We start from the raw sequence: 16,910 nt of genomic DNA, 5'->3' as shown, positions 1-16,910 counted from the left end.
GCAGGGCAAGTCAGTTACTTGAGAACAGTTAGTGGTAATAAATTAGCTTAAAATGCATTACAGATGAGGCTGGTATGTTTTTTCTCTTCAACTTCTTGGACTGGATTTGTGCCTGAAGAGATATGGTGACATTTTTCAAGAACTGAGCTTTAATGGTTTTTGGCTAGAAGTATTCTTCTACTTTAAAAAATACTTTAATGGCCTTAACACCATACCTTTGTTATACTGTGGTCAGATCCAGGAGAAGAGACAAATATAAAATTCTTCAGCAGCTGGTTTGGCAGTGTAGAGCTTTTTGATACTCCTCTATCAAAATACTTATGGGGGTGTAATTACAATGGCATAAAAGGGCTTTTACAGACACAGACTATTTCAACTTAACTGTAATAGGCTCTGTCTTTAAGAGCGCGTTTTACGGTATTGTAAGATTCATCTAGATTAGAATGGCTTTTTATGTACCATGTGTCTTAGTAAATAAAACAAAGCCTGAGATATACTCAAGAAGTTTAGATTTGCTAGCACAGATTGAGTCCATCTTTGCCTACAGTAATGCTCCCTTTCTGGAAGAGCTCTTATGTTGAAAATATCTGGATGTATTTATTCATCTTTGTTGGTCATCTTCAGGCCTGGAAAGGATTGCAGTAGTTACACTGAGCAAGAAAATGCATGAAGGGAATGAGAAGGAAGTAAGTAAATCTACTGTAATGGCCACAATTTAGAAGAATATAACCTTTAAGCTTTTTTTCAGACTTTTTAATGTGTGAAGGAAAATTATATTCATAGAAGAAAACTAAAAAGACATCATTTGAAGTGAGTGTATTAAAAATTCAGGTACAGATTAGTCTAAGAGGTTAAAAAGAGAAGGATGTATTTGGATGATGAGCTGTGACAGCTGTTATTGCTCTTGCCTTTTGTAAGCATATGACTAGAAAGATTGTTTATGTAAGTGGCTTGGCCTAAATGTTGTTTCAGAATTTGTGCCAAATACATAAATTATTCTTGAAATACTTTGAGCCAAACTCTGTCTCCTTGATTGGCTAGGTGACTTCTACTAATTTTAATGAAGATTGCATGTTTTAATTCAAGCACAAAATTGCGCCTCTGATACTGAGGTTGTTTCTGTATGAATGTGTAAGCAACTTTAGGATACTTGAAGAGCACATTTGTCAGATGCATGCAAACCTTTATAGTGTTCCATTAGGCATTTGTAAAGTGCAGAAGAGAGGGATTGTATTTCTTCAGTTGGGCATTATTAACATGTTTTTAGTAGTCAAATCCTGAAATATTCTTCATTCTCGTGTATCTAAAACTTCTAGTCAAAACTTTTTGAACTCTTCCCTAAGAAGGGTATTTTTTTTCTGATGTGATTTGTAACAATTGGCATTTACAATAAAGACTATATATCTATATTAGATTACAAGCAATTCTATAAATATTTTCAGTATACTAGTAGTTTTGTCTCTAGGCAGTGACAATTTTTCATGGTGGTAGGAAACTTTAACTGCCTTGTGGAGGTTAAGGAAAATAGAGTTTTTATTATACATCATCAATTGGTGCATTTATTCAGACAAATACGGGATGGTTACCCTAAGGTGCTTATATATTAACCTCTAGCAATTTGCCCAAAGAAGTACTGTGGAAAGTATAAAAAGACAAGGACAATTTTTTGGAATAAGCAAAAACTAGAGTCTTGGTGGTTCCATATATAGAACTAAACATATTTGAAATGTTACAGCAATATAAAATTATATCAATTCAAATTAGGTTGAGGGAATAAATATGAGTAAAATCATGTAACATGTAAAACCGTGTGACTGGTGGTGAAACAGATTATATTTTATGTCTTGTACAGAAGTCTATTCGTGTGAAATCTTCTGTCTTCTTTTCTGAGTGTTCTTATATTTAAGAAATAGAATACAGCTACAAGACTATAAGTGGCTGCCTGAAGTAGTTGTCACAGAAGTATTCTATTTTCAGGAATATTCTGGAATATTACAGTTGCTGGGTAAGAAGTGGTTACTCAACACTATAATCCTGCCATGCCAATCAAATTAACAGTACTTTGATTACTGATAGGATTTAACTTGAGATTCAGACACTGAATTTTGAATTCTCTACAGTTACTATGTGATGGAGATATCCAGACTGTGTCAACAGTCAGTAACTTCCAGAGAGATAATTATCCTGCCCTGTAGGAAACACCTGTATGTGGTCCACTGAGTGTTTCTTCACCTGCTATTGACTGTATTGATGAGATCTCCATCAGCTAATGACAAGTTAAGTCCCTGTCTCACCTGTCTCATGCAGCTTAGATGTCTGAGACTGAATCCTGCAGAAAGGCCACACTGTTTTTTACACATGAACACCTGGTTCCACTGGAGCTTCTTTAGAGTTCTGGAGGCATCCATGTGGGGCTGGCAGGTGTAAGATATCTAAGAAAAAGCGTTTGTCTTTCAGGAGTAGCAGCTGGAAGCTAGTTGCCATTATATTGGATATAGGTATCTGTGAATGGGCACTGGTCTCTGGTACTTTCTTTCCTGATGTTTAGTTTCAGAAGGAGAGTTTAACTAATAAAAGAAGATCCCTAGAACATTTCATTAAAAGAGGTAGCTGTATAGAAAGTAGAAAACATGTTAATATCCTGACTGAATGAAAAGCTTCAGTATTTGATTACACATTAATATACCCTCAAGGATGTACTGCAGTCCTGACAGATGACTTCACATAGAAAGCTTTGCGGGACTCTTTTTTCCCCTTCCCCTCCCTCCTTTTCTACTTCCCTCATCCAGTGCCACTGTTTTTTAATTCCAGTTGCAGGGAGTCCTCCCACCTACCATCTTATCACTTCTGCCCAACTTAACTCTTTTTTTACTGAAATGAGTAGTAAAAAGTCCAGTTAGAGCTGCTGCAACTCCAGAGCTCTCAGTGAATATTTTTCAGAATTGTCAAGTTTTTCAGTTTACAATGACTGTACCTACAGACCAACTCACAGCTACATGCTTTCTATACAGCATTGAGCATTCTGGTACTCTTATGTAGACATGACTTAGTGTGAGATTTAGGATGCCTCTGAGCCATCAGAGGGAGTCAGTTCCCGAGACTGGTGGGCACCTGCAATCTATGCTGATTTAATCTGGAATTATGACTTCTAGTTCAGACCCTTTGGCTATACTTTATTAACTAGTGTGCCTTTCCTTGCATATATTTGCATAAAAAGGCAAGCTATCCATTTCATCTGTCAGCACAGAGTGCTATGCAATGAGCTGGTTTCAAGACAGTTGTTCTCTGGGGGCTTAATGCCAACATGCTTCCATAATCTTACTCTCTCATTCCTCTGAGAACTTGCTCAAGACTCCTGTTAAGATGAATTGCAGAAAACTGGGTGAAGCATTACATATCCCAAATGCCCACTTTACATTTTTTTGCTGTGTTCCAGCATCGCCTTTGTCATGATTATATTCCATTTCAAAGAGTCGTAGAATCATTTAGGTTGGATAGATCGTCGAGTTCAAGTGTTAAAGATCATTTCATCATCTTTACATCTGCACACTATGATAGCTCACTTTAGGATGTCTAGAAGTGTATTACTCTCAGTCTTTGTCTTTATGTATTGCAGTTTGTGACAGTAAAGATCAGTATGTTTGAATAACATTTGAAATCAGTGGATAATTAATTAAAATACACAGCTTCCAAGATAAAGTTTTAAAACCCCCATACCTATTGAACCACAATTCTAGGGTAATTTTAGGAATCATATGTGATATGTGTCAGCTAAATTTCAAATTTAAGGAAAGCTTTGGAAGAATTTTGCTTGCCCTATTATCAGTCTAAGCTTATACAGTGATGAAATGTAGTGATGCCTGTTTGAGCTGCAGAGGTGAACTACAACATTCATGTGCACTGAAAACAGAATGTGTTCCTGTGGTGCAGTCTGTGTCAGTCTGGACAGCCAAATTGTCTTCCCTTCTGCCTTGGAAGTAGGAATGGAGGTAGAAATGCCCAGTAGTCTGTCCCAGACTGTTGGCAGGGAAAATGCATCCAGCTTGATTCTTCCAGCACAAGGCTGAGATTTGATTTAACAGTTTATGTTCTATGACAGTTTAATCAGAACTATTTATTTATTAACTCAGCTGCCAGTTTGTCCTGCTTGCCTTTCAACACCATAATGTTAACCTTTATTACTCAGCCTTGGAGGGAAAATCAGATATTAGTTGGTTTTTAGGCTGTGGTTTTATGGCTGGCTTAAGCTGTTGTAAGTTCAGGCTCTCAGTTAAAGAGGTGTTTACAGACTCCTCTCTCTTTCCTTTTAGCCCAAGTCCCCAACCCAGACATCTAATTTTTATGAGGCTGCTGAGTGAGCTGAATGGGAAAGTTCGCTTACCTAAAAACTTGTCAATTTTTCATCTAGAATGCCTCTTTTAGCACATTTACATCAAAAGGAGTACGCTAGTAGGAGCTAGTCCCAGTTCAGGACTGCCCCTGTTTTGGTGGCATTATGGATTTAGATTTGCTTATGCTCATCACGTAACCATAACCTTAAAACCCATAACAATTGGAGATAAAGAAATTTAGTATGGATGTGTAGTCTTCGTTGCTCATGTGTAGCATGCATGGAAAAATAATAGGAGAGAAGGAATTTTTTTAATAACTTCAGAAAAATTTGAAACCAAATATCTATTTTAGGTTACTTTGTTCAGATTTCATTTTTTCCCCTCAACTAATATGTGAAACTGTCTAACCTTTAAAGTATTTCCAAGCAGTGTTTATTTTACGAATTGTCAGTAAACTGAAAGAATTTTAGTGATTTTAATGTTTCATTAGACTGTGTTAAGATACATGAAGAGATTATTGTGAAAGGATTCACATTATCTCTTCACAAAAGATTCAATGAATACAATAGGGTTTCCAAACATGGGACAGAAAAACATTCAGTGTATAGTGGGAATATGTCTGAAAAAGCCAAATAAATGTAGAAAACTTGTCGGAATTTCCTTTTTGCCTTTTTCTTCCTGTTGTACTTGGGATTAATGGAATTATAGCTTCTACTTTTATAGAATTAAGCAATATTTCTATTACATAAATAGAATGCAATTCTAAAAGTACTTTTAGGAGCACCCTATTTCTTTGTTATTGCTGATCATCTTCACTGGTTTACTCTGAAATTTTAAAAAATCCAAATTTATTGTCCTTAGATTTTTTTTTCCTCTCTCTCAGATATTTGTATCATCAGTCTACTCTAGATTTTCCATTAAAGCAACAAGCATTACTCGTGAGTACACTGAAAACTTTCTAGAGTTACTATTATTAGATTGATTGGTCTATAAAAGAGATATATTTAAAACTATTTAGGCCAGGCAACAGAATGTGAATTGCATGCTTCAGCATAGGAGATTAATTTTTTTTTTTCCAGACAACCTTCTTTTTTATTTTTCTGTTCCTTTTCCTCCCCCTTTTGCCATAATTGCGTGAAGAGGCACGCACAGATGCCTGCTGCCAGCGTGTGATACTTAACCTGACCGTCAGAACAGCCTCACAAAGGAAGGCTTTTCAGGTCCCCCAGTGAAACAACCACTGCATTTTATTGTGGCGTGAAATTAGAAGTGAAAAGCCCTATGGCTCTTGCTGTTTAGTAATGCGGAATATGTCGTTTCTGATGGTGATGGTAGTGCTGGGAGGGAAATGGAAAGCCAGGGGAGAGAAACAAAGTAACGATTTAGACAAAGAGGGCCCCCCTTTTTTTTTGTCGTCTCTGATTGTTCGGTGGTCTATAAAACCATAGAACTGTGGTGGATACAAGCAAAAGGAACATTTAGTTGCGGCTTTCTCATTCAGAAATGTATGTGTGAATTTGCAGGGTGCTGTATAAGGCGAATCATCTGTTATCAGAAGAGTTCACTAGTTTAACTCATTTATAAAACGGCAACAAAAAATTTGACTTTGCTTGGAGAGAACAGCGCTGCTCTGACAGACACTTTAAGTTGCACAGCAAGATGGTGTTTATAACAAGACTGTGTGTGGTTTTCTGAAGCTGCCTTGTAACAGATTGGAAGGGGAAAGTGCCAGCTTGAAGAGGCCTTCCCTTGTCTGTTTAAAATTAAAAGAATGATGTTTTCTCAATGGAAACTCTTTACATATATAAAATGTCAAAATATTTATGCTCACTTTTATTTTAAAACCATTATGTAATCACTAAAGAAAATGGTCAACTATTAGAAAATGAAAAGGCAGTTTATGAGAGAGATCTTTTAGAACATAAGATGGGCTTCTTTTTTGTAGAATCATAGAATCATTTATTTTGGAATAGACGTTTAAGGTCTTCAAGTGCAACTGTAAAGTTATCCATGAGCTGAGCACTATTGCTACTGCTGGAAACAACTGGTGAAAGTCCATCCACAATTCTAATATCTGGAAGGGAAAAGCTGTTACATTTTGCAGCCTTGTGTTGTTAGCAGTAAATATTACTGTTACTTTTACTCCATCTGCATGGAAATGGTGGCAGGGAGCAGTGGCCTAGAAACAGTAGGGACATACAGGTGGAAATTGTCTTACTGTGTTGCTTACTAAGTTCCAGATGCAACCTTGGAGAAGATTTAAAAGCAGAAAGGAAAAGGTAGCATGACTGATCTATGATCTGATTGGTGTAACAGATGCAAACATGACAAATCAGTTTATTGGTAAACTGCTCTGCAGGACTGCAGCCTGAAGAAAGAAAGTTCAGGCAGAGAAGCAAAACTGCTAATATTGTTTGATTCAGGGAGCTCATTTCATTATTCATTAATACAGTAGCTACACTGCCAAAGAAGTCTGTATGTAAGCAATAGCACAGAAAGAAGCAGGCAGGCACTAAGCAATTAAAGCTATTACCACTATCAGAAGGAGTCTGTTACAGAGAGCTTCTTAACGTTTTTAAACTGTATCACTCTTAGTTGGATTTAAAATAATTTATGCACTTTGGTGCAGTATATATTTTAGTGCACTTGTGCTCCAGGCTTTACTTGCTGCTTCTATCATTTTGCCAATGCTGTGCCTTGTATCTTGACAGGTGAAAACTCTGAATGTGGAGATTTAGAATAAGGGCTAGGAAGAGGTTTGATAAAAAACTAAATTAATTGGCACTTGATGCAGCACATAGAAGCAAGGTAACAGAGGATAAGGAAATGATCTTTGGGGCAACAGTTTGAATAGAGATAATTAGAACAACAATTTTAAGTCCAGAGTAGGTTGGTAGATGAATCAAAGATGTGAAAAGAGAAGAGAGTGTAAAAGAGTATCATCTCTGTAGCAAAGCAGTGGTGGTGGAATAGCTATTGCACTGAGAAAGAGCCAAAATTTTTGTACCTATTATAAGCATTTCAAAATAACCCCAGAAGGATCAGAAGGGCTGCTAGGGCATACCGCTTCATGGTGAAAGGTTGACATTTAAGGCTCTCTTCTAGAGAAGAACTCATTGCTTGTACAAGAAGAAACAGCTCCAGCAGCAGAGAGAGGGCTCCATCAAATACTCTATGTTTAGGAGGCGCATCTTGAATGTAGGAGATTTGAGTTCAACTCCATGTTCCAAAATCAGGCAAAGAAAGAGCTCAGTATTGTTCTTTGGTGACTGTTAAGCTTTAAGCTATGAGGCAGGAAAAGAGAAGAAAATACGTGTCCCAGTTTCATATGCTGGTACAAAACCCTGTAAACAAATTTTCACAAGAACTAAATGAGGGATGAACTAATGTTTGGGAGCCAATTTTCTGTTGACATTGGTGGCCATGATTTTGACTTGGTAACAAAGAATAGAAACATGAAAAGAGTCCTAGGATTATTCTGTCCTTTCAAACAGACACTTCTGCTGGCAAAATTTAACATGCCAGACAGCTAAGCTATACAGATAGATACCAAGCTGTCAGTGTTGAAAGTTATTTTCATTCTAAAAGGATTATGGTTGAAACTGCTGCATTTCAGCTACAATGTGATGATATGAATTCCCCTCTTTTTTTTTTTTTTTTTTTTTGAGTAATTTACTTACCATTTTATGTCAAAACAGTTACTTTTTCAACACTTTCAGTGATTCTTGCCTTCAGTGCATGTACAACTTTTCTGGCAGCTTTTACTTTCTGTTTAATTTTGGGAATTAAAAACAAAGGCTGCATGGACTTCCAGAATATTTGACCTGAAGTTCTTGGCAACGGTCTTGGTCTTTCTGGTGCCGTAATTTTAGGAACAAAGCCTGTAATGCTACTTTGTATATGTAAGGGTCTGACAGACTTAACTGATACAGTGGGACTAGCCCTTTCCCTATCTCTGTTCCAGGAAATGCTGGTACTGTTCCTAGTCAGGTCATAAGGCTTCCTTTATTTGCTTAGGGTATTGAAGGTATTCAGTAACTCAAATTGCTAACAGTTACTATTGTGGGACTGGCACCCCGATGTTGTGTACTGAAATGAGCTGGGCAATTAAGAAAAATAAATGTTTCAAGCTCACGTTTTTGTTAGATAACCAACAATTGGCTCTTCAGAATATTTCCTTTACTTTAAGTCCTAATTTGATACTAGTAAGTTTGCATAACCATGGAGAGTGGTAATGCCTGTCCATGTGTGTGCTTTCAGTGCCTCCACACCCAAGTAAAATAAATACACGTCAAATGCAGCTATTTGCTATAGCAGTTTAAACTATGCTGCTCAACTTTGCATCCAGTCGAATTTCTCAGAAATGTTCCATTCTGCTCTGAAATAACCATTTGAATGACCAGACCACTCTCCAAAGTGCTGATAACAGATAGGAGACAGTTGCACCTAGAACTGTAGTTTGCTTCACAAGCTGTGTTTCTAAGCCTTGTATGAGGCTGAGTGAACAGAGCTGTAGTCAAGGTTTTGACCACATCTCTGCTAAAGTAGCAAAACAGAGCTTCAAAGAAATGTGTCAGTGTATTGTCCTTTTCTTACTTCTCTGGATGTTATTTTGAACATTTTTTTTCTATGTCCTTCAGAATTCATAATTGAAAATACTATAGGTATGTTCTGCAAGGCTTGGTGAAGTGGCTGTTGCAGTGGTCTGCTATGAGACACTGACAGTCCCACCTGCAGAAACACTTTCTGTTTATTGAGGGTGCACTTCTTGGATGTGGAAACAGAAGTTAAACTTTTTAATGCTGGTTTAGAAATGTAATTTTTAAAAGTATTTCTTATCTAAAGTAAGCGATATGTCTTAAGTTCCATATTTCACCTGCAGGTTGTATATGTCATCCTACTTAGATAAGAATTAATAAAAATAAATCCCAGTTGTATACATAGTGGTTTTTGTGTTTCTGTTATGCAGTTTTGTTATTCTTTTCATAAGGAATATGCCAAAATCTGCCAGGAAATACAATTCTCATTCCTGTTGACTAAGATCAGAACTGAATAGCTTATACTCCCTCTTCGGTTTTGATGTTAAAACTCAACACAAAACACTATATTCTCACAACCTAACCCTTGGTACTTTTAGTGGCAAATTGCTTTGCATGAGGTTCCATGTGAATTAACCAGAAAAGTCTCTTAGGGTGTTAACCTCAGATTAATCCTAACGTACAGGTACACCCTTGTGCAGTGTGTTACAATATAATGTGATGGTGGCCATGTGTCTGCTGTTCCTTGTCCCTACCAGTTCCTAATTGCTACTCTAGGACCCTGGAGGTTTGTGCTGCATTGTTTTACCTTACAGTTGTTGAGGATTCAGAATAGTTAAAGTAGCTGTAACTGCACCTCCAAGAGAGACATAATTGACCCCTTTATTTATGTGCCAGCCATTTTGTTGTTTCCTTGTTCTGAGCAGTAGACTTATAAAAAATACAAAGTAATCATTAGTCCTAAAGCATAAGATTACACTGTCTGAATGTTGATTACAAATGAAGGATTTTTCTTTATATATATATACACATTTATTAATTAGAATAAAGTAGTATTTGCAGATGATAAATTCTACATTAGCAAACTGTTCCTTATCATCTATCCCACCACAATCCACGTCAGGATGTTATCGATGTAGAACAACAAAAGCACATTTCAAGAAATCTAAAACCCCCTAACTATTTAAAACCTAAGACCTGGCTTTCATTCAAAACCAGCTCCACAATTAGCAATACTTTCAGACAGTATCAGCTGGGTTCCCAGTGTACATGATAATGTCACAGAATAACCCCAACTGTAACTAATTTAATTAAGACTTGATCCTCGAATACAAAATCACTCCTTTTCACCAAATCATGATGCTCACTGACCTACAGGAGAGAAAACAGGCAACACAGACAGGGAACCATTCTCTGTCATTTAACCCTTTTGTTTATTCAGTTACAAGGGAAATATATTACTAGTGTAATTCTCATGAGAACCTCTTTAACATATACAGAGGAGTAATTCCAGGTAGCTGCATGAAACTGCTATTTTACACAACAAATAATGTTTCTATTAGGCTTTCAAAGTTTTGAAAATATGTAAACCTCTCCTAGTCTACATTAAATGTAACTGAATTGTAGGAGTTGGTTGTGGTTTAAACCAAGCTGACAACTTAGCCCCACACAGCCTCTCAGTCAATTCCCACAATGGGGGTAGAGAATCAGAAGAGTAAAAGTGATAAAACTTGTGGTTTGAGATGAAGACAGTTTTATAATGAATTCATTCACTGCTTCCTATTAGCAGGCAGGTGTTCAGCCATCCTCAGGAAAGCCAGGCTCCATCACATGTAACAGTGACTTGGGAGGACAGATGCCATCACTTTGAATACCCTCCCCTTCCTTCTTTCCCCATCATTATGTGCTGAGCACAATGCCATAGGATATATATCCCTTGGGTCAGTTGGGATCAACTGTCCCTGCTGTGTCCCCTCACAACTCCATCTGCACCCCCAGACCTCGCTGGTGGGATGGGGTGAGGAGCAGAAAAGGCCTTGTATGTAAGCACTTGCAAGCACTGCTCAGCAGTGACAAGAACATCCCTGTGTTAGCACTGCTTCCAGGACAAATCCAAAGCACATCTCATACTAGCTACCGTGAAGAAAATTAACTCTATCCCAGCTGATAGTAGCACAGAGCTAAAATGTCACACTGAATTCTAGAAAGTTGATGGCTAGTGCTCTGATGATTCATTCTGCTAATGAGGGAGGAGAGGGAAAAGAAGCAAGAGACTGACTTGGCATAAAATGGATCTCACAAAGTGTTCAGAGGCATCTTGAACAGCATATATCAACCTACAAGCTAATATGACAGCTACTGATTCTGCAGTTGAACCCTTCTCTTTGGGTTAATGGATTTTTTTCAGCCTCAGTAACTGACATTTTTTAGGTTAGCTCTACTTCTAATGGTTTATTTTAAACAAGATAGATGTGTACAGTGGGTGCCTGACCTGATAGGGTGTATGAGCACCTGAAATTGCTTATACCTGAAGTGCTGCAGTGCCTATCTTTGGCACTTGGTCACTAGGAAGGGTGCCCACAAGCTGAGTGCAATACTGTGTGATATCATGAGCCACTCCCATGGGGCAGTGCTCTTGTGCAGCCTTGGAATCAGTCAAGCTATCCAGTGTGGGTTTTGGAGAGCATTGAGAATGATCCACTGTGGAAATGAGATTCACCTACCTGCCTATATAGGATTCTTCACTCTTGAAATTCTCACTGCATATAGTCCTGTCTACTTGAGCTTTTAATTTTATAACATACAGTCTCACCTGTGTTTTTTGGGTAAGTAGACAGCCCATACCTTAGTGCTGGAAAGAGATTTAAACTGGAGATTAAAAAAAATAGGAAGGGCATCTTTAATATAAGTGTATCTAACTTGAGTTTCAAAACCAAACGCTTCTTTCATTTTAATATGCAGAATGCAAGTAATTTGCCTTGAATCTTATACCATCTAAAAGTTTAGGAGGACATGAATTAACACAGGAAGTTGAGAGACAAATGTATAAATAGGCTTTTATAAAATGAATTGACAAAAATGATGTACATTCCTGAAATGGGCAGCCAGAGTCCTAATATTTTTCACCAAGCTAGCATGCTATTAATTGGTTTGAACTAGGTAAATGTGCAGCTGTGCATTTACTGTTCTTCAGAGATCTCACAGTCTGACTTTTGAGAAAGATGATGATTAAAAAAACCAAATATCAAAGTAATTATTTCTCTCTTGCTACCTGTTTCTGTTTACATTTACTGCCACTGTGCTGAGATTTACAGATTCAAAATCACTTTTCTTGTTCCACTGGGTGCATATTTAAATGTACCCATCACAAAATCATTCTCTCTAGGACTGATGAACGCTATATCCTCCTTTGACTTTGGGTAAATTCCCAACCCTGTTCTTGCTTAGTGCCTGATAGTGAGCATGTACATTTTTCTAGTGCTTTTCCTCATGACATGGCCAGTTATTAGAAGACTGTACAGTGAAAGGTGTTTTGTTCCTTTTTTTTTCTCCCAACCATCTAAGTTCCATTTGATTAGGTTCCATAGGACAGCAAAGCACTTATATTGTATATATATTGTAAACATAAGCCATTCATTTCTGACCTTGATGTTGGAAGCAGTGGGAACGGTGAATGATAATGAAAAGAATAATAATATTCCACCTGTAACACTTAGATTCCATCGTTTTTACAACAGTTTGCATATGACTTGGTTTCTACTCTGATGACGGAAAAAGCCTTTTTTGACAAAAATATTGTGGGTAGTCACTTCTACTCTGAAATAAATTATTTTTTTGCTGTTTAAGTAGTTAAAAATGTCATATACAGCCATTTAATTTAAATATAGTATTTTAATAAATATGTATTCAGTACTTAAATGATGTTTTGCAATTAATTAGATTTTGAAAAGTTCTGTGTTGGTGTAATTCTCTCCCATTCAGGTCAAAGGCATCATTTTCTAAGCAAAAGTGTTGGTAGACTTATTTTGAAAATCCCTTTACTAATTAATGTAAATGGCATGCATCGTATGCTAATTTCCTGGTTGCTTTACTTATAGGTTAAAAATTAGAACGGAAAAGAATTTTCTAACATGGCCCTTAAATGCAAATTTTTTTAAAAAGATGAAATAAAAAATACAACCCAAAATATTTTAAAGCAATCGCAACCCTTTTTCCTTGAATGAAACCATATTTTGGTTTTGTTTCTAATTTTATGCAGTGGAAATATCAGCAGGTCTGTAGTATTATATTATGCTTGGATTTGTACCTGTGAGAGTGTGCATATGTACACACACACCCCCCCAGTTTCGAAGCATGACAAATACTGGAGTGCTTTCTATTAGCAGTTGTTTTGGCTTTTAGTACTGAATAACAACTCTGCAGCAGTCTGGATGAAGAATAAAAGCCTCCAACTTCCAGATTTAAGCACTGGGGTTGTTGAAACAAGCTCTTTAGGAGGATTTGAGTTATCAAGGTCGGTGTGATTGACACCCATCATCTTCTGATGAGTGCCACTGGCCTGCAATGTTCAGTGCTGTGTTTTACATCCTGCCTCAGCAGTGCAGAGCCCATGTGGTGCCAGGGCAGAGTCAGTGATGGCTCCTATTGACCAGTGGCACTTTCCAAGTGCACTGCTGGGATGCTCCCAGTGCCACTGCCCTGCTGCTGGCTGGAGGTCTGCCATCTACATGCCTAAGCTTAGCTTCTGGGGGCAGGTGGCTATGTCTGCAAGGTATTTTTTTTTATTAGATAAAGTAAAGCCCAAACCAGCTGCCAGGTGCTGCTTTGCCTAGATTCCTCCTTATCCTGAATCAGATCGACAGACAATGGGAGGGATCTCAAGATCTCCGCTCATTTGCATTATAAGTCAAGGACTCAAAGGTGAGACCTGGATCCAAGCTTTCAGTGTTCCCAGCTTCCCATTTCACGGAAAGCTCATAACAGATTAGCCAAGGGGATAAGTGCACAGACCTGTTTGTGAGGTGTTCTCATTTTTGCTATTGCAAGGTTAATAACTACATTTTTAACAAGACTATTCCAAATCTTCTATTGGCAACATTTTTGTCTGCTAGCAGTTACTCTTCACCCGACGTGGTACAATGGCACAGCTCCATTAAAGGCAGGCAGTCTGCTTCTGCAGCTGCCCGTGGTGCCAGGCTAGCCTGGTGCTCTGAGGACTCCTCACAGCAGGAGTATGGAGATTTTTTTGTTTATGTAAGTGTTTAGGTAATTGTGTACCCTAATCAGAGTCTGTGAGAGCCTATGCAGGCCTTTTGACAGGCTCCATCATCTGTTTTCCTTGACTTATTCTGAGAGCAGTTGGATTGCAGGGTACTGCTCAGCCCTGGTTCATTTTGTCCATCTTCCCTTCGAAGATGCCCGTTGTCTCTGCCTGCCCTGAGGCAGGAGGTGCTGGGGGCCAGTGAAAGTAGCTTGGGCTGTCCTGAGTGATTATTGAAACAGAGCAACAGCCGGATGAGGCGCCAGGTGCTGGAGCCTTGCATGGCAGGTAAAAACTGGTGCAAACACCTTGAACAGCAAACCTGGCATCCTTGGGCACCACTGGCAAAATCCCAGAGTGGTCAAAATGTCTCTCATTTAGTCTTTAAACCACTTATACCTCAGTAATTTTTGGACTAAATCCGTTGAACAGGAGAGGTGTAAAAGGACATGACAGTGGAACTGGGCTTGAATGTGCAGTATCTATCCCACAGGAGGAACAACATTGTGGAATTAATTGAATTCACTGAGTTCAGTGACATTTTGTAATGTATCCTTCTAATTACTCTGTGTACAACACATTGTGAATTTTGAAGAGCTAGAAACTGAGTCTAAAATACAAAAATATGTATCAAGAAAATGCTAGAGTGGTATTTTTTGTTCCTGAAATATGTAATCTCCGTGACTAATGGTTTTATTACATTTTTAGGCTTTGTTGCTAGTAAGAAAAATGTCTGATTTTTAAAACACTGTTGTTTTTACTACATTAATGATACAGGTGTACCACTGAGGTGCAGCCTGTATGTATTCATGTTTGATTTTGAATAGCATAAATGTGTATTGATCCAATCGAATACTATGCATAAGAGGAAATTACATAAATACTGCATTACATGTCAAAGGCCTTTCTTTTTGGTACAATAATCCTCCACTCTTACCAGGAGGAGTAGGTGTTATTAACTCCCAACAATGCCAGTACTTTCCAATATTTTGTGTCTAACAAAGGAAGAGAAAAGGTTTCTGGATATGAATCTGAATTTATGTTTCAGCTGTTGTAAATGCTCTTAACAGTAGGATTTTTCTGTATGCTGTGCTGTGAAGCTTAGCTGTGTTTGGCAGAGTTTGAATCTCAGCTCTCTGTATAACCATTGCAGTAGAAGTTGAAGTAATGATAATATGGTACTTGAAATAAAGTGGTTTTGCTAACAGACCAGTGAACATTGTCTGTTTATATAGAAATAGTTTTTAAACCTCTGCTGAGTTTACTCCATAGCTTGATGAAATAGTTTCTCGCTTGGGAAGGCAATGTGCCTGTCTAATCTTTAGGCTGGTCAGTGAGGAGATTTCACTTTCTGTAGTTCAGAGTAGTGCTTTTGATATTGTCTCTGTGATCCAGGAACATGGTGTTAAATGATGTTAAGAGCTACATCCAATAAGTTGGAAAATAGGATGACATAATAAACAAGTGAGTCAATTGCTTTGTACTGTAAGAAATACCGAAAATATTTCTTGTAATCTAACCATGACTTGTCATGACCTTACTCTGACACCATGACTCAATGACACAATCTTATCCCCAGGAAAAGTGGATTATTAACTTCCTGTGGGCCACAAAACTGGAGAAGAAATAAGGTTATTTGTGGTTGTTTATTTCATTCTCTTTCTGACACTTTTCTGCCTCCTGTTTCTTCCTAGTGCCTGGAGCCCTGCAAAGAGTCCTGGGACCTGAAGAAAAACCATTGCCAAAGCTTCTGTGAGGTAGGTCAGCCCAAGGGCACGCTCTCTCACTTTGTTCTAGCAGTCTCTTTAATTTAAATTATTAGCTTCAAGGAGACAGCTGAAAACCATGGTATTTTTACAGCATTTGCCTTCATTTGAAAGGATACACATATAACAATGTAGCCATATTAATTTTGAGTTTAAAAAGGGTTTTTTTTCTGACCAAATGATTTATCTCAACTTGTACTTTAAAGACTGGACCCAGTCACACTTAACAGAGCATCTCTCAGAAGGTGCTGTTACGTCCCTCCTGTAAGATGCTATTTCTACCACTTAGCCTTCTGTCTTTTCTGGCCATGTGTAAGAAAGACAATCTTTGTTTAAAAGTTAAAATGTCATTGTGTGAAAAATCCTGGTGCAGGATAGCTAGAACAGATGACTTTCCTGATGGGAAAGTCAGTCTGATTTCTAAAAGAGTAGTTGCCCAGGAGTAACTGGATTGAAGTTCAGAAGACTAATAACAAAATACATAATTATTCAGGAACAAATATTTTGAAAACTGTTTTTGAACCATCTATCAGAATAATCTGTGAAGAAGCAAACCTGAATCAGTCAAACTAGAACGAAGATTTTTTATTGAATTTGAAACATGGCCCTGAGTTGGTGGAAGTGATCTGTTGCAGTTCTTAAGTGTTTTTTAGTTCAAAATGGAAGTATCAGCTCAATAGCAAGTTGCCTTATTATAAAAAAGGTTCAAATATGTTCAAGTCTATGAAAGTGAATTCCTAGGAAGATTTTAATCTTTTCCTATAAAAAATTAGAAGTGACCTTAATTGATATACTGGTTTTACTGGTACACTGATTTAATTCCTCTCTCTTAACTGTGGACACTCTTTTTCTGGTATAAGAGAATGTCCTATGTTTAAATGATTTTAAGCATCATGAAGATGATTTGGAAAAGCTGTAATTTCAGCTAAAAAAATTTCAGCTGCAACAGTGTGTTAATAGGGATTACTGAATTACTGATCTATGTAGTTATGGTAGAAGACAAAGTAAAAGTTTA

At 37.6% G+C, this 16,910-nt stretch overlaps 1 protein-coding gene across 1 annotated transcript in view; it reads left to right on the top strand.

Moving 5' to 3' along the window:
- ANOS1 (anosmin 1) overlaps positions 1-16,910 on the top strand; it is a 126,800-nt gene that overhangs the window by 47,795 nt on the left and 62,095 nt on the right. Inside the window, exon 4 of the mRNA XM_017736982.1 lies at positions 15,824-15,886. Within this exon, the coding sequence (XP_017592471.1) occupies positions 15,824-15,886 (63 nt within the window). The remainder of the gene's footprint in view (positions 1-15,823; positions 15,887-16,910) is intronic.

This window comes from Corvus brachyrhynchos, unplaced genomic scaffold (assembly GCF_000691975.1).
Source record: "Corvus brachyrhynchos isolate BGI_N302 unplaced genomic scaffold, ASM69197v1 scaffold83, whole genome shotgun sequence".
NCBI lineage: Eukaryota > Metazoa > Chordata > Aves > Passeriformes > Corvidae > Corvus > Corvus brachyrhynchos.
The sequence above is the reverse complement of the archived record's forward strand: the minus strand, read 5'-3'. Positions and strand labels throughout refer to the sequence as shown.